The following is a 19,136-nucleotide window of genomic DNA, read 5'->3' as shown; positions in this document are numbered from 1 at the left end:
CTGTATAATTATATATAAAGAATACTAGAATTACACTGATTCGGTTTGATGAAGCCTCGAGCTACAACTGGTACATTGTCACATGAGCAGTAGGGAAAATAACTATCCCAGTAGACTAAATTTACATCACTGTATATGTAATATTAAATTAATTTACTTAACCAGTAATCTGCTAACAAACTACTTCTGTGCAAACATACACAATATTATTGACTTGTTTTGGAAGAAATGGTCAGAGTTTTTGCTTTATTATGTGCAAAAGAGACAAATACTGTCAATGTGTTTCTTCAGAAATAATAAAAATATTTATATTTCTCTTCAATTCCCTATCAAAATGATTGCGTAACCACAGGCACCCCCCCGTCCCCCCCCCCCCCCACCTCAAGCCCCCCTCCGCACCAGTGTATGATGCACTGCCAACTTGCAGGAGATGTACGAATTCCTCCTATGAATATATTCTCAAAGTTATTTGATATTAAAAGCGCTTGTATCCAGACTCTTCTTGTGATGACAGACACAGTCTTCTCATCTCAGAGAGCACCTGTGATGACCTACACTGGACCTCTCAAATTGTATTTCCCCACTTGTGTCCCTCTCACTATCTTGCTCTCTTAAAACCAGTTTGCCACATGCTGTCCTTACCTCTTTACCAATCACATTAAGATTTAAATTTCTTCCAGCCACCAGCTCAAGGGCACTTGTAAGCCCCATTGGAGGGAAAAGTAGAGAGGCTGTTTTCTTGCGAAAGGCCTCCATGCTGCGGTTTGGACTTAAATCGATTACATGCATTGTTCGCTCCTCCAGAAAATTGATGTCTGGAGTTTTCATTGTTCTGCGATACACGGCCATGCCTGAGAAGAGACTCATCGCTTATCAATGTGAACAATCTCCAATAATAATTCTGTGACTTTTTTTCTGGTGTAATCCCTCCACAAAGTGTCTTTGAAAAAAGTGACGGCAGAACAAACAAACAAACTTTGATTTTACTGCTAATGCCTTCTTCTTAATTCCGCCTTCTGCATTTTAAGGATACAAACTCTTCATCATGTTTAAACTAATGCAGAAGTACATGAACTTTAATAGCTTATGAGATAATGATGGTATCATCATAAATCTAAAGGTGTATTTTGCAGTAATATATTGTAGTTTTGCAGTAGACCTTATTTTGCACATTTTAAATAAGTAGGCCTAACTAATATACAATATTAAGTGAATATTATACATTTAGATTGTTCAACTGAAATATAGAAGAACTCTGTAACCCGATTATTGTGTATTGTCCTCTCATTTTTGGTAACTGAAATAAAGCCGAAATAAAATATAAATACATTGGCACAGTGGATAAGACACATGCCTTTGGTGTGAGAGACCCGGGTTCGAATCCACTGTGAGACACCAATGTGTCCCTGAGCAAGACACTTAACCCTTAGTTGCTCCAGAGGCGTGCGACTTCTGACATATATAGCAATTGTAAGTCGCTTTGGATAAAAGCGTCAGCTAAATGAATAAATGTAAATGTAAATGTAAAATGCTATAATACTATATAAATAATACTAAAATAACCTTAAATAAGTTTGATGAAAACACTTGAGAAACAACCAGCAGCTTGTCATATATTTGAGCAGTATTTTAAGGGGGAAAAAACAATTCTATCAGAATGAATTTATATGTTATATGTACAGTAATATTAGATAAAGTTACTTTACCAGTAATATACACAACATTATTCAATTGTCTAGCAAGAAAAGTATTGTTTTTTTTTGCGTTGTGTAAGTGAATTTGATTAGCTTATAAGATGATATCATCACGCTTGTGATAGTGTTAGTGCTGATAATAATTTTGATTGTTAAGTCAAGTCAAATATATTTATTTATATAGCGCTTTTTACAATACAGATTGTTTCAAAGCAGCTTTACAGACAAAACAGGAAAATAATGCAAAAAACTTTGTTTCCAGTAGAAAATAGTGTCATAGTCCAGCTTGTGATGTTCAGTGATGTTTTATTTTTATTTTATTTTTTTAAGTTATTAATTTAGTTAATATATATATATATATATATATATATATATATATATATATATATATATATATATATATATATATATATATATGTATAGCCGCTCTGGAGTAAACCGTGATGTCATCATCCAGCTCAGTTCAGTTCTTCTATAATAGTGTCAATGCAGGCAGATCAATATTATTGTTGAATATTAAATTAAATGTTAAATTTAATGTCCCCAACTAAGCAAGCCAAGCCAATGGCAATAAAGGTGAAAAAAGGTGACAGTGGCAAGGAACCTAAACTCCATCAGGAGGCAGAATGGAGAAAAAAACCTTGGGAGAATCCAGGCTCAGTCGGGGGGCCAGTTCTCCTCTGGCCAATGAACGAACAGTGTATGATTATGATTCAGGCAGCATTATAGGTCAGAAGTCAAATTGGTTTGGAACAATCAGAATATTATCCAGTTCCATCTTGTTTAAGATCAGAGTCATGCGTTGTGGTCGTGTCTAGGTGCAGGTCCTCCATCTGGTTTGGATACGGAACGGATCCGGCTGACTACATAATGCGCTGTGGTTGTGTCTAGACGCTGGTCCTCCATCGGGTCTGGATACGGCCTGGATCCATCTGATTACAGTAAACCTCGGAATAAGCAGAAAGACTTACATTAGCGTTGATGCCATTCTTCTTATGATGTAATGAGTGCATCGGGTGTTATAGGAAGTATTCCCGTTTCCGGCTGACCTAATTTATGCAGCCTAATAATCATTTAACTATTTTGAATAATGGGAATGTATAATTTTCTATGTGTATGCCAGGTTAAAGAGATGTGTTTTAAGTCTAGATTTAAACTGACAGAGTGTGTCTGCTTCCCGGACAATATTAGGAAGACTGAATTAAGGTGCTAAATTGGAAAAGGATCTACTGCCCGCAGTCGATTTTGATATTCTAGGTATTATCAATTGTTTTTTTAGTTTTGAGATCGCAATAGAAGTGAAGGACTATAATGCGTTAAGAGCTCGCTCAAGTACTGGGGAGCTAAACCATTTAGTAATCAGCAATATTTTAAAATGTATACGATGTTTAATAGGGAGCCAATGGAGTGTTGACAGAATCGGGTTAATATGGTCATACTTCCTGGTTCTGGTAAGAACTCTAGCTGCTGTATTTTGGACCAGCTGTAGTTTGTTTATTATGCAGCAGGGCAACCACCCATAAGAGCATTACAATGAGGCCTTGAGGTCATGAACGCATGAACTAACTGTTCTGCATTTTTCATTGAAAGCATATGTCGTAATTTAGATATTTTTTTAAGATGGAAGAATGCGGTTTTACAGATGCTAGAAACGTGGTTTTCAAATGAAAGATTGGTATCAAAGAACACACCCAGGTTCCTAACCGACGACGAAGACTTGACAGAGCAGCCATTAATTGTTAGACAGTATTCTAGGTTAGTATGTGCGGAGGTTTTTGGTCCAATCATACTCTGTTTTTTCAGAATTAAGTAATCGGAAATTACATGCCATCCAAATTTTTATATCAGCTATGCAGTCTGTTAATTTCTTGAATTGACAAGTTTCATCGATTGTCACACAACAGTTAAATTATTGCCATATTAAATAAGTGTGTGTATGTGTGTTGATGCAGGGTATGATGTACTTGGAGGAGAGGAGACTTGTGCACAGGGATCTGGCGGCTCGGAACGTCCTAGTGAAGTCACCCAACCATATAAAGATCACTGACTTCGGCCTGGCTCGCCTTCTGGATGCAGATGAGAAGGAATACAACGCAGATGGTGGAAAAGTCAGTATCACATGACCCCTACCAGACAATGGGCATGCACTGACCCAGTTAATATATGCTCTTTGTGTTGGAAGTCAAAAGATGTGCTGCACTCTTTGTCTATGGGTTTTAGAACACATCTCCTTATGACAGGCTAATTAACAATGTTTAATAAGGCCATACACCAACTACAAGACAGCAGATTATTGCTCTGCACGCTTTTAAAGACTCATAGGTATAAGGGTCATGTTGGTGTGCACTTTACACGACTACCTGTAGACTAGTCAGTAAACACATCTAATGAAAGGTCGATTTCAAACCATTTCAAAATAAATTATAGTGGCTGGGAATAGTCTTGGCATAATGTGTGCTTCTAATTTTCTGAGTGATCAAACTTACGGTTTTCACCTGGCGAGAAAATGGGCAAAGGAATTCTGCTTTACATTGAACGAGAAAGCCAACACTCTAACAAATATTTTGTTAAGTATGTATATATATATGTATTTATTTTGCCACAAATTCATCATACAAAATATAGACAAAATGTTTTACAGATATTAAGGAATGGCATATTTGTGCCAGTATTATAATCATATATTTCATTAAGTGACAATGTTAATTTAGCAAAATCAGCTTTTTACCTCAATAACCACCATACAAATGCAGGTGGTAAAATATAAAGGCACATGATGATTCAGAGTCCATAAAACATGATCAGTACTCGTATATAGATGGTGCACAGGGTCATACATGCAAAGACAAAACACCATCAGGGTAACACACCACACTAACATAATATAATAAACAGTAACTAAATAATAGAAAATGTAAAACAAAACACCTTAATGTACATTACTAATAACAAAAATGAGAAGAAACTCAGCTGTTTATATTAAATATAATCATATGTGATGTGTCAGGCAAGGACTTCTTGGAATAGCCTTTTACCGTAAATTATATGGAAATTCTTGGGTTTTACTTGCAAAACGCAGTAACATTACATACAGTATAATGTGACAGAACATGGGTTAAGGTGTTTACATGCCTGGTGAAATCAGGGTAATGGCCAAAATCTACCTGTGTCTATTGGTTCATTCTTAAGCCGTTTATGAGCTCACACCGATAAAGGAAAACAGTTTAATGCGTTTAACGTGGATGTTAATGCACTTGATCTGATCTCATCCATCTGAATCTCCCTCTTGTTGCCATACTGGAATAGAGCATCCTGGGACTCGCTCTGCTCCGTTCAGCTTCAACCAGCTACCATTTTAAATCAGCCATGTTTGTTTTCCCACATAGGAGAAACTATTTACCCCAACCTGTTTCTTATGTTTCCCTTTTAAAGCAAAGGATGAAAAGAATCAGATATCACTGATTATTCCATTTCTGAAATATTAACTTACCAGACCTAATAAATAATGCATGATACTGTGATAAGGTTTGGTTTTAGCGGTGTAAGCTTTGAAGAAACTTTGTCAAGTTGCATAAATAAACAATAATTCAGTACTCGTTGTGCTCACTTGAACTTTATTACATTTTCATGCACTGTATCATTGTGTGTTTTTGTATTCAACACAAGCCGCTGAAATGTTACCCATTGTTTTCTCAGATGCCTATAAAGTGGATGGCCTTGGAGTGTATCCACTATAGGAAATTCACCCACCAGAGTGACGTATGGAGTTACGGTGAGATTAGCCTTAACTACAGTTACATGCCTCAGTAAAATGTAATTTATCTTATTTCAAGTTTAATTTCAAGTTTGTTTATGCAGCCAAACTCTGTATGAATTGGGCAAAAACTGACCAAACAGTCTTAGCACACGCCTACAAGCTTTTTAAATTGTTTATTTGTTTTATTTTCAGGAGTGACTATCTGGGAGCTGATGACATTTGGAGGAAAGCCGTACGATGGAATCCCTACCCGAGAGATCCCTGACCTGCTGGAGAAAGGAGAGAGGCTTCCTCAACCTCCTATCTGCACTATTGACGTCTACATGGTCATGGTCAAATGTAAGGGAGCTTAGCAAATATTTTCATCCCATTTTTTTAGGGGGGGTTTTAATTAGGGCTGTCAGCGTAACACATTAACGCATGTGATTAATTCAAAAATAATGCATTCAAATAATTAGCCTTAATGCGTTCGAAAAATTTAACACAAATAAGTTACTAAAGCACATGAAATTGCATCATTAACGGAATTTACATCAAGCAGTTTGAAACTACATTTCTCAGTTGGATAAAGCAAACCAGTGTCTCGCTAGTAAAGTTTTGTTGGATAAGGATTGCGATCAAGGTAAAGACGATTGCCGTGACATACAGGAGTCAGGAGTCATACAGTAAGCATGCGTGAGTCTGTTATTGATGCGCTAACAAACAATCCATGTATCTGCACTCTCGATGCACTGATCGCACATTGTATTTATGCACAGACACATTTCAGTACATTGTTACCACACACATTTCTGATAATGTTATGATTTGTCAAGTGTATGTTGCTGTGTTTAGTAATTCTGAATGGATCCATTTACTGTTGAAGGCATATGAAGTCAGGTCAAGACACTTGGTTTAGTTTCGGTTTTTTTGCCATCTCCATGTGGCCCTGTTCTGTATCGTAACTTTCTGTATCGTAACTTGACTTGTCTAAAATTTAAACAAGCTCTTTGCTGTTGTGCTGTACACATACTATACACATAATAATTCAGGTTTTCCTGTAATGATTTTTGACTGTTTGTTTGTTTGTTTGTTTTTTGTTTGTTTTTATGGGTGCTTTGGTGTGCATAAATGTATGAATTATATGGACTTCTTATTTTGGTTATTTGGAGTCTCCAAGTGTCCTTTTTTTGAAAAGACACCTAAATTTACCTTGAAAAAAGCTTGCAGAAATCAAGCGTAGCGTCAGTTCAGGCAGGTCACGTTAGTCAAGCTTGCATCATCTGACTCTCAGCTGATCCACGTCTACCTATAGGAATGCCATGCCTATCACTGTATACATATATATAAGCTCCTTCAGTATTATCAGCAGCTATCGCGTTTCTCAGGAGTTAATTACCCTCCTCCATCCCCAGCTTCTCCTCTCGTCAGTCAGGATTTGGCATTCTGATTCCCCCTGAATCAGAATAAATTCTCGAATTATGTTGTACTTTAAAATCTTGAATTAATGATATCTGCAATACATTCATGTTAGTTCTGTTCGGTTTACCCTAAGGAGGGTTATTGCTGCTCTCCCTGCTCTTATCCATGCTAGGATGGACAGGGAGTTCTCACCCAGAACAGAACCATACCACCAATCCTAAATGTATGCTAATTGTCAATCGTATTTGACGATAGTGGTCCTGACAGAAACACAGTTTTGTAAGAAACATTAACGTGTTAAACAAGATAAATGGTGTATGCTTAATTTCACGATAAGTGTGTGATTAATCGTGATTAAAAAACAATAATCTATTGGCAGCCTTAGTTTTAAAACATTATAATTGAAGCAGGTCGGCTTAAGAAACCTTCTGAGTTTACACTGTAGATCAATGGCCGTTGAATCTTGTAGTTGTACATAAGTAAACTGCTATATAATTATCAGTAAGGGATTGTAGATTCCTAATTTATTTTTAATAAAAGACATTTAAAAAAAATTTAACTTGTGGAAAAAAATAATTACAGTTATGTGGTAATCAACAGCGTGTGGTAGATACTGTACTCATTATCTTTTAAATGCATTGCTCACTGCATTGTTTATCCATTGTGGTCTACTTTGCTTACTGAAGTTGTGCTATGTGTGCCGCTCCAGGCTGGATGATAGATGCAGACAGCAGACCAAGATTTAAGGAGCTTGCAGCAGAGTTTTGCCGAATGGCAAGAGACCCGCAACGTTACCTAGTCATCCAGGTAAGAGCTTTACAGCTCGGCACAAACGACCATGGCTGTGATGAGAGTCAAGGATCTTAAGTTCAGTTCAGTTTATTTATAAAGCACACTTAAAAACAACAGACTGTTGACCAGTGTGCCGTACTATAATACAATATATAACAGAAAAAATTATAAATAATACATGTAAGTATCATAAAAGTGTTATTTCTCTGCATAATGCATAAATATCTCAAGCCTGATTCTCTCGGTGCCAGGGGGACGACCGCATGAAGCTGCCCAGCCCCAACGACAGTAAGTTCTTCCAAAGTCTGCTAGATGAGGAAGAACTGGAGGATCTGATGGATGCCGAGGAGTATTTGGTGCCACAAGCCTTCAGTATTCCTCCACTGGCATATACAACCAGATCACGCATGGACCCCAAAAGAGTGAGTGTACTTAAAGTTCATACACTCACACACAGTGTCTTTAGGTTCAGTAATTTAATAAACCATGCTCTGTCAAAGACAGTATATAGCATAGATGGTCCACTTGTATTACAATGAATGGGGGAAATTGAAATGCTCAATTTAGGCGACTCTAGTAAAGGAAGTATTTTCTAGAAAGAAAGAAATGTTATAACATTGATAAGAAGATTTTGGAGCACCAAAGCAGCATATTAAATTATTTATTTAGGAAAACTGGAATAATGGCTGCTTAAAATTCATTAATAAAAATATATTAAAATAGAAAACTATTATTTTAAACTGTAGTATTCACAATTTCTCACACAATTTTCAGCAAATAAATCCAGCCTTGGTGAGCATGAGAGACAAAAATTTTTTTAAAAATCTTATTGACCCACACTTTTGAACGATAGCACATTATAAGTTTAACAAGCAGTTTTTGAGTGTTTCCCCATTCAGTTAGATAGGTGCTGTAGCTGTATAACAGACTTGAATGAATAGACTAGCCCCAAAGGTGACTTTGCGTTGGGATCTGTCCGGGTTTAGTGGCTAAATCAGATTGTATTTTTATCGGTGCAATTGTGTGAACTCTTTTAAAATCCTTGAATTGTCATCATTTTAACTCTTTAAAGTTCCTATAACTTCATCTGAATACTTTAAATCATGATAAGCCCTAGATATTTTTGGTAAAAAGTTGGTGGCACTCTTCAGGAAAATTGTATAGGAAATAGCATTTGAGTCAACAAATATTGAAATATTTGTTACTAGGCAAAGGACAAGAGGTCGTTTATGCATTGACATATACATCATGCATGCTACACCTTCAGATTTGGGTGTTTTGCACATATTTACATATTTTAGGATAGATTTTACATTTTAATGCACTTTTAGTTCTCACTCATGAATCTCTATTTATTGCTTATCTGAGGCTGAATTGAGAGTCTCTAGTCTAACTGACGTTGACCTTGGGGTGGATGGATGCTCCCTTAGCCAATTAAGTGCCACCCACACGAGCATCTCAGAAATCCCGGCACACCATTCCTACACTGACAGATGCTATACTCTCCCAGAACGAACATGTCTGCCATTGAAATAAGGAATCCGATGACAACAAAAAAGGAAGTCTCGTTCATAGCACAAATAATTCCCCTTGTTGACGAAGGGTATTGAAATACTGAGATTCTTTTTTATTTTCAGGTGCTCATTTGTCTAAGAAAGCAGCAGTGCTTTTGTGACTTGCATTAAGGTTTTCCTGTGGAGTGGGGGAGAAAAATAAAGTGGTCCTCACATATGTGTGCCTATAATGGGCTCCGGGGCTTTAATTACAGAGGCATGCCAGTGTAAATAACTGGGTCCTCACTAAACTGAAGAAGATGATATTTGCCCATCAACAGGAAGACCAGAGTGGGTATTTGCTCTGTATTAGTCAGCCATGAGAATGTTATTAACTGTTGGTGTGTACAGCGGCAATGGGAAAGGACAGCCAATTGGGATGCAGCTCAAACAGCTCTTAACTGTAACTTAGAAAGACAAAATCTCAGGGTTCAATCATTCTTTACTAGGGACTTAGTGAGGGTGTGAGAGTGTGTGGGAGGGGTGGGTGTGATGAAATGTTTCCTCTTTTCTCCTGGACCGTGTTCGCTAACCATGTGTGCCATTTTGCATTCTAACTTGTGTTTTGTTTTTGTCTAACTGGGAGAGAAACGAGAGTGAGCGGTATGAATATCAATGAGGGACATCAATCCCTCAGAGCCTCTTTGGAACATTACAGAAATCTTTCGCCTGCAGTTTGCCGTATAAACTGAGCATTGGGAAAACAAAACTCTGCCAAATAACCCAAACAGCGGATTGCAATATTAACTCAAATCCATCTCTACCCAAAATGTTGTGAAGTTTGAGCATAATGCATAATGGAAAAAGCATTTGTGTGTATGTGTGTTTCAGCTCCGCCTTGGTCACGGATTTGTAAATGTTTAATGGGAAACTAGGAAAAAAGCTTATTTTTTTCAGGTTTGGCATAAACATTAACAACTACTTTATTCAACTTTTAAAAAAAATTGTGTTGGGAAATTCCTCAGACCATTGCAAGTACAGCTGCGTGGTATGATTGAATGTACCATGTGCTGGTAGACATCTGTGTATTTTAAATTGAAGTAAATATTGAAAAATATGTTTTATTCATTAATTTATGTGTCAAGTAATAATATTATGTTTATGTTTTTTAAATATTTATTTTTATTCCTTAGATATTGGACATTTTATTAATCATTTATTGAATAATTATTCAATAAATTGAATAATTTATTTACAAGATTATCCAGTAATATGCTTTACCAAATATTTATTGAAATATAAACTTTCAGTGAATTCGCAGAAGAAAGTAACTACTGTGATGTATACAGTTACTGTGATATAAAATTACTCACTTCTTGATCGGGCATTTTAAAGAGACTGCCTACCCCTTAAACATGTATAGTTTACTTCAGTCTCAATTTCCTCTTCTTCATACTAATACTCTGGCCTATAGCACCCTTCATTCACAGCAATGAGCTCCAGACTACTCAAATAGCATGTGTGCTGTGGAAGACAGGATGGGAAAAGTTTTGTGCTTAGTGGGGTGGTTGAGGAAAGGAAAATAAGGAAACAGACATTGAATTCAGGACACAGACAGGGTTTCTCTGAGCAGACAGAACACCTGCAAACTTACTGCAGAGAGATTGCAGCGTTAATAGAACAGTACTCCCACATAACTAGGTATTACCATGGTTTTGTTATTGTATATATCACACTATAAATAAATACTGCTGATAACCATATACATACCAAAATGAATGAATATGGCATGGTATCATTCAGTACCATGGTATATATTAAAGTAACATGGTAAAACCATAAGATAACGTAAAAACATGTCCCGGGACTGCGTGTATTTATGCAACAGTTTTGCCATCGCAAGTTCAGAGCGAGACTGAAAAACAAAGACAAGCAGATGGAGATAATCTGAGGATTAGGAATAAGAAAAAAAAAATAGTTTAATTGTGATGTGACTTCTAATTGCATCAGGAGAGCTGTTCCTACACACACGTCTGTTCATTCCCTGTTGCCAAGTTTTCATTAAATCTCAAACTGTATTAATATTTGGAGACTCGTTAGTATAAAATATTTGCCTCTTGAAATGTTTAATTGTAAAGCAAACAGAAATAGATCATTGCAGAGATACTAAAAGGCTTGATTGTGTTTCTGCAGAACCAGTTCGCATACCAGGACGGCAGCTTCGGCATGGAGGAGATGATGGCCACAATCCCACGGGTCGTGGCTGTGTCCGCGGTCAGCCCGGGCTGTTCCGTTCAGAAGCAATCTATGGCCCAGCAGGGGGCCTCAGGGTCCTCTGAGGCATTTGAAGACAGCCGCTGTAATGGCACTCTCAGGAAGAAGGCTTCACCTAGGGCGAGCACTGGGGAGGACAGCAGTGGCCAGCGGTACAGTGCAGATCCAACTGTGATATTGTGTGAGCGTGGAGCCAGAGCTGAGACCAACCAGGATGGATACATGGGCGCTATGCAGGACAAAAAGCCCTCAGGTACTGGAGGAATAAATTGGAGTGAGCAGGAGTGGTAGAGGAGATTGATCTAAAAGAGCTCACATAGAGATGTTACGCTTTATTCAAATTATTTATCCTGTGTCATTGGTATCCCTGGGTTGTCTTTGTTCAATGATTCACACTGTTCATTCTTTTGCCCAGTGGTTAGTGATTAATCCTCTGTAGAGTTCACTTTGTAAACTGAAAATCTGGGTTACAGTTCTTGCATATTTACAAGGGTAATAACATTGCCTCAACAAATACAGCACAAAGCCTGGTTTAATAACTGTTTGTTCATCTGTGTAAATTTCACCATATACACTCTGGACATTTTAAAGGGATAGATCACCCATATATATATATATATATATATATATATATATATATATATATATATATATATTTATTTATTTATTTTTCATTTACACACTCTCATGTCATTCCAAGTCTGTATCCCTGACTTTCATCTGTGGAACACAAAATATATATTTTTTTTTAATAAAAAAAGACAATTCTTAAAATATGTTATTTGGTGTTCCACAGAATAAAGTCAGAATAGACCTTTGAAGGGTTAGTTCACCCCAAAATGAAAATTATCCCATAATTTGCTTACTCTCAATCCATCCTAGATGTATATGACTTTATTCTTTCAGCCAAACACAGTGGTAGTTAAATTAAAAAATATACTGGCACGTCTATTAAATCTACTTCAAAGTCCTAATTGCACTAAATTCTAATCCTGTCTATCCAGGACATGTCTGTGAAACCAGGCCTAGGACTTGAGAGAGCATTCAATTTAGTCTGTGAAGAAAACCTGCTTAAATCAATGGTAGTCGACGTTATCCTTAGAACACTAGCTGGCACAATGTTGCCCGCCTTCTCTCTTCTCACTGCTCTTTTCTTTTTTCTCTCAGATTATCTCAACCCCGTGGAGGAGAACCCCTTTGTCACCCTTCGCAGAAACGGAGAGGTCCACACTCTGGAGCGAGGTTACCACAGCACCTCCAACGGGCAGCCCAAGGTGGAGGATGAGTACGTCAATGACCCTCTGTACCTCAACACCTTCCATAACTCTGGGGAAAAGAGTCACGACGTTTTGAGGAAGAACGGGCTCCCTGTGGCACACACAGCAGTGGCAGCAGCAGTAGTAGCAGCAAATACTGTAACTTCCAACAGCCAAAATCTTTCCCAACCCATGCAACCGGCAGCACCCAGTGCCCACATCTCAACACAGCCACTGTACCAAGGCAAACAAAGCATTCCCACCCTCTCAGGCCACACCCTCCATTCTGCCCATCCCGGACACACCCTCCACCCAGCACACACCCTCCATCCCGCTCACTCTGGGACCATCAAAGCCGACATAAAGCCCAAAAAGACATTTGACAATCCTGAGTACTGGCAGCACAGTCTTCCCCCCAAGGCAACTCTCCACAACCCAGAATATCTGCAGGACTGCAGCACACGCTTCTTCTATCGGCAAAACGGTCGGATCCGACCTGCCGTGGCCGAGAACCAGGAGTACCTGTCAGAGTATGCGCTAAAACCGGGCACCGTGTTGCCACCGCCTCCCTACCGCCAGAGGAACACTGTTGTGTAGCAACAACGACCAAGACAAAGAAGGAAAGATGGAGGTAAAGAGAGAGTCATAGTGTGTTCTCACCCTGGCTCTCACACCAGCATCCTGATCTCTCCGCACTTCTCTGAACTGGATTTAACACCCAACACCCTAACAACCTGGAACTGATCCACTTGGGTGAGCTTCTCCTCCAGAGGGCACATCAATCTGCTTGTCTCTCGTCACTCCAATCACCATTAAGACCTTTCCCCCTACCTGACCCCAACTATCAGAAAGCGATACTGTTCCCAACATAAGGTAGCTGTTACGCTCATCTCATTGGAAGCAAGTACTGATTATGACATGCAACGTGGGTCCATCCAATAGCAGAGAGGAGTCATTCTTTTGTGCAATTACAGAAATGTTTATCGTTTATCTCATTTTGGCATTTTGATTTGAAGCTACGATATTATCTGTTGTAATATATGTCTTTGGTTAGCATAATTTATTTTAGCTCTCCATACATGATAATATTAGGCAGATGTGTTGAACTGGAAATATCGTCATGGGTCCTGAGACAAGAGGGCCCAAAAAGGTCCTTGATGTTGCCTAATAACTGAAACTCTTAAAAATGTAAGCGACAGGCCTGGTTGTATGCTACATACAAAAACATTATAGAGTCATTATTAGAGTGTGTTGTCAACCAGGACCACAACCTTCTCAGATGGCACATCTTCAAAAGACAACACATTATGTGATGTTCTGTTCAAAGTATCTCCATAATTCATCTGGTTTTATGCACATCATATTACTCAAACAAGGCACTTTTTATTACTTATATTGAGACGTTCTCTCCTCCTTTTGAGTCGCAAGACTGGAACGATTCACAACTGGATACAGTCCAGCGTACCGCATAAGACGTCTGTAAAACTACATGTGCAAAGGCAATTTGATGAAGAGAAGCACTCCGTGCTGAGGACAGTATCAGCCCGCATATGAACGAGACCGCAACAAAATCAATAACTTCATAAAAGCAGATCTGCAACAGTCTACTGTAATAAAATTTTTATTGTTGATTTAGCCAGCATTGATCTGCACTCACGGAGTTGTCACCTTAAGGTAGCCTTCCTTATTTTGTCATTTAATGTGTGAAATAAAAAACCCGGAATGGGTCTACCTTGAACTTTAGAAGCTAAAATCAATACTAGCGACCAATAGCGTCCACATAGACGGATCTACTGCGTCGAATGGATATTTACACAGCTACAGAGGAGGACCAGGTTTGCACGGAAGACTCGACAGATCACACAACGCCTGGCTCCTGTCCTGAAATATGGCCGGAAAACTGTTACAACTGTATAAACCTTTTCCACGTGCGAGTGGATATCCAGACTTGCTATCAAGATGGCAGCTTTTTGTAGCTGGGTACATTAAAACTGCAACAATGAGGGACATTTTGAAATCGAGAAGGTATGCGAATTCCATCATCATAATACAGTACTATGAGGAACAATTGAGAACATACAAATGGAATATTTGCCCCGAGGTCAAAGAGGAGACTGCCTCAAATCTGTCATCTCCATTTGAACTGTCTCCCATAATGACTTTTCTATAAGAAGCGTCTCATGGAGCCACACAGATGGATACAAGTTAAAGAAGATAACGCAGCTTATTTGGCATGTTGGAAAACAACTGCTACATCTTCAATACCAACCACGTCATCCTGGTTTCTAAGGCCAGATTCATGTATAGTTTTGAGCACTGCCAGATACTCTGCTTTTCTGCTAAGAGGTATAATAATGATGTTGTGTTGCTGGTTTGGAGATGTGAAATGGTTTTATAGCACTTAACAGCCTGGCACAGCCGCATGAGTTTGTTTTAAACACCAACGGCACTGATTGAATACTCATTTATTATAATCATAGCTCACATGACGATAGCAAACACCACCGCCCACATTCATTTGTTTTGCTCTGTCATTTGTTTCCCCCTATTGTATGTTTTTTGTGCTTATGAATATGAAGGTTTACGGTTACATGGAGCACTTTAATTAATGAACATAACAAAGATAGAGCGGAGTTCCTTTCATTGTGAATTTTCCTGTTCCCATGTGATAACATATTAGACAAATGACATTTTTGGCTCTCTACTGGAAACGAAATCAGGGAATGTTAGTGACGCATGGAAATTTTGCCAAACACAGATGTTTACTTATTGAAGTATTTATCTCAAGCTTTTAACCTTAAAAATAAAATGAATAGAGCATAATTTAAGATGGTTTGCAGTAAAAGAATGCTAAGATTACCTATAATAATAATAATAATAATAATAATCGCTTTTAAAGAATGAAACTGATACTTGAAACTGCTACATTTTAGCTCCTATAGAATTTGAAAACTGTTTTAAAAGTTATGAATTACGTAGAGTGTGTAGAACTAAGGCCAAATTATATTTTATTCATTTTTATTCATTTGTTTTTTTTATTTGTGACAAACACAATGCATAGTTATGTAAAGGCTTTTGGTTATGTGGTTATGAAAAGTCCAAAGTCCAAACCTCCATGAAAACACTCTTGCTTATTGTGCAAAGAGGTTTGAAGCTTTCAGTTACCACATGGGGGATAGACAGCTCTTCTCTCAACCCGATAAAAGATAAGGACCTCATGTACACGCTACTGATAACATGGATAAAATCTACATATGTAGCAACTGCTGTGAAAACAGGGTGGGGAACAATCTACAAATCCATCGCGTGAGGAACAATTAGACCAAAACGGAGGGAGAATGATCCCTGAATTGTGATATTAGAGATTGTTTGCAAAGGCTTTCAGTTCGAGACTGTTAGAGGATGGGACTCATTCTCTTTGGAAACATTTCCACTTTCTGGGAGATGAAGTTTCGTTGGAGCACAACATTTTGTCTTGCTGCACATTCTTTATTAGTGACACTTTTAGCAAAATCTAGAAGAACATGAGACAAACATCTTGAACTTGTGTAAATATACCTGCAGGGACTTGGAGATAATAATGTGAAGAGTGGTGATTTTGGTGAATGCTTATATTCCCCCTTTTTTTTAAACATTGCATAAAAAAAAATCTGATGGGTGAGTTCACTAAGAATGAAACCACTGATAGCGTTGTTTATTTGCACATGTGCGCGATTCACTAAAATAATTATGCAGATCAATTAATGGTACAAATGCGCGCACAGAATCTGTCCTGAATGCAAAATCCTGATCTTGGTTGTGAAGAATGCAGGAAACTTGAATCTCCAGTACTGAGATCAGGCACAGGAATCAACTCTTTAAAATGCTTAAAGTGCACTTTACTACAACTCGCATCATGTGACTGGTTGTAATGTTCTTCTCCATTATTCAATCAACATTGATGAATTATGTACGCAAACATCTGCTTAAAATGTAAAATGGTGTACCGCCTGATTTCTGTCAGGAGTGATAGCCAATAGCGATGAGTTGATAACCTAATTCACATAAGGCGTGTATATAGTGCGCTGAAAACAATGACTTCATTTAAATGAAGCGCAGAACAATTTTACCACTTTTAGCGCATAGTTGAACAATTGTAGGTGATTGGTTAGAAAATACAGGGTTTTGACTTGTGTGAAACTGTTTAGTGAATTCACCCATATTTTTTTTTCTTTTCCTTCCTCATTTTTGTTTAACACATTTGTCAACTAGATGATTTAGGCACATAAATCCCCTTCATATTTTTAAAAGGGCCCTATAACACAAAAAGGGATTCAAAATGACCCTGCCATCATTTTACAGTATTGAGACGTAATAAGCTTTACTAAAAACAATATTCAGGAACTTATAATATGTTTGGGCATTTAATGTTAAAATTTAATTAATTTGCAGTGTTTTGAGGCTACCTTTGCTGACCTGATCATGCATATTTGCATATCAAATCTGCAGATGGAAACAAGCACATGTTGTTCTTTTGGGTCCTCATTAGTTGTGCTCCCTTTTTTGTTGTATTTTTTATCATTTCTTCTCACTGGAACTTATTTTGCATGTGTCAAGGTAGTCGGAAAGTATCGGTAGACTAAGCACAGTTTAAAAAGTCATTTTATATCACAAAGGACAAATAAAGGGAAGAAAAACCTCTTCCTGCAACATTGACATTTGGAATGGTTGTTCCTCATGATTTTACTACTGTATGTCAATGAGAAAATGTGAATAGTATTTTTATAGACAGTTGAATTGGCCAGATGTATTTGTAAATAGCTGAGAAAACTTGCGCTATTTTCGACTGACCTTTTTTCCCCCCATTATGTTCTGTTCACTTATATTGAGTGTGAGATTATTATTCTTATTTGATGGCTGTATATATCTGTAATTTGAACAGCACATATTTGATTTTGTAGATCTTGCAGGTTATTTTAGTACTTCGGTGTGTTTTTTCGTGACCGTATGTAGCCCGGCTTGGTGCTTTTTGTGTTCTTTAACCCCTGCCCATGCTCAAGAGGTACATGTTTTCTTTCTGTCAGGTATAGCTCCCCCCCTTCACCCCACAATTTTCTCTTTTTGTACAGAATGCAGCGTGGGGAATCTGCAGCTGCGTGATGATAGCATTTGAATCTCCCAGGAATCTCTCTCAACTTCATTTAGGCTTTCCCTGACTTTAGACAGGGTCATATCGGTAGTGTCTAATTCTTTCTCAGTATGTAATTCCTGTTCATGGTCAATCTCCCATCTCGTTTCCCATCTGCAGCCAACCACACGGTGAGCTCAGGCTTAGCGAGCGAGTGAGCGAAAAATTACGGAGAAAGCCACAGTCCCTGAGCTCAACCTTCTCAAATGCATCCGCCATGGTGTTTCTCCAAGAGATTCATAAGTCAGAGTGTATTATTCATGCTGTCGAGAGGACTAATTACCTGGAGTCTTCATTTGTCCGCATTGCTATTGAGTGACAGCTCGTCAAAACTAAAATCTTGTCATTTTTGATCCAGGCATACACAGTTGAGAAGCCCATCTTCAGCTCTTGTCACAGTAAATTTCTCCACCACAGCTTTCCCATTCCCCAAAGCTAGAGCATTTAAATACTGTTTCACAGTTTTGTTACCTGAATCTATATTTTTAATTTAATATAAATAAATAAATAAATACAACACCTGATATGTGAGTCTCTGTGTGTGAGTCTTTGTGTGTGTGTGTGTGTGTGTGTGTGTGCGTGCGTGCGTGCGTGCGTGCGTGCGTGCATGCGTGTGTGTGTCATTGTACTTTTTTTATAATCATCTGGACTAATCAAGTAAAACATATCCAAAGGAATTAAAATATTTCATCTAGTTTGGATTTTATAAGTTGTATCTCCCAGGATGCATTGCCCAATTAGGGTATAAAAAGCCAAAGTCAGCAATATTTCTGATTTATTTGATGCAAAAAAAAAATAATATGCTAAATATATCCCGCATGTATGACATGTCTAAGTGTCCTAAAATTGAGGCATATACATTACTTGTATTTTTACACTGCTGAACTGTCTCGTCTTCAACCTCAGGGGTGGGCAACTCTAGCCTTATAGAGGTCCACTGTCCAGCAGGGCTTAGCTACATCCCTAATCAATCATATAATGTAATTTATGATACAACATAATTTTCAAAGTAATCCTGAAGACTTTGGTTAGATTTTTTGGGTGTGCTTGATCAGGGATGGAGCTAAACTCTGACGGATAGTAGCCCTCCATGAGCAGGGTTGAAGGGTCTACTATAAAATAAGCCGTGTGAAACCCTGCAAGAAAATATCTAGTTAAATATGCAGAGATGTAGTTAACTAAGCATAATACTATTAGTTTTACATGTGAATATTAACATTTTCACAATTGTTAACTCAAAATGCATAGATTGAAAAGGGGGACTGTGTACAGGGGGGCCTATAAGGGTCTTCCCTATAGGGC

At 37.9% G+C, this 19,136-nt stretch overlaps 1 protein-coding gene across 3 annotated transcripts in view; it reads left to right on the top strand.

The window, feature by feature from the left end:
- The window catches only part of erbb4b (erb-b2 receptor tyrosine kinase 4b), a 367,114-nt gene extending 348,756 nt beyond the window's left edge, over positions 1-18,358 (top strand). For all 3 annotated transcript variants that reach the window (XM_077216017.1, XM_077216016.1, XM_077216015.1), the window contains 7 exons: positions 3,647-3,802; positions 5,391-5,466; positions 5,644-5,790; positions 7,562-7,659; positions 7,896-8,066; positions 11,331-11,664; positions 12,579-18,358. In XM_077216017.1, the coding sequence (XP_077072132.1) occupies positions 3,647-3,802; positions 5,391-5,466; positions 5,644-5,790; positions 7,562-7,659; positions 7,896-8,066; positions 11,331-11,664; positions 12,579-13,264 (1,668 nt within the window). In that variant the 3' untranslated portion in view covers positions 13,265-18,358. The remainder of the gene's footprint in view (positions 1-3,646; positions 3,803-5,390; positions 5,467-5,643; positions 5,791-7,561; positions 7,660-7,895; positions 8,067-11,330; positions 11,665-12,578) is intronic.
- Positions 18,359-19,136: the final 778 nt, after the last annotated feature.

Source organism: Siphateles boraxobius, unplaced genomic scaffold (genome assembly GCF_051911475.1).
Source record: "Siphateles boraxobius isolate OS27281-9 unplaced genomic scaffold, OSU_SipBor_1 7, whole genome shotgun sequence".
NCBI lineage: Eukaryota > Metazoa > Chordata > Actinopteri > Cypriniformes > Leuciscidae > Siphateles > Siphateles boraxobius.
The sequence above is the reverse complement of the archived record's forward strand: the minus strand, read 5'-3'. Positions and strand labels throughout refer to the sequence as shown.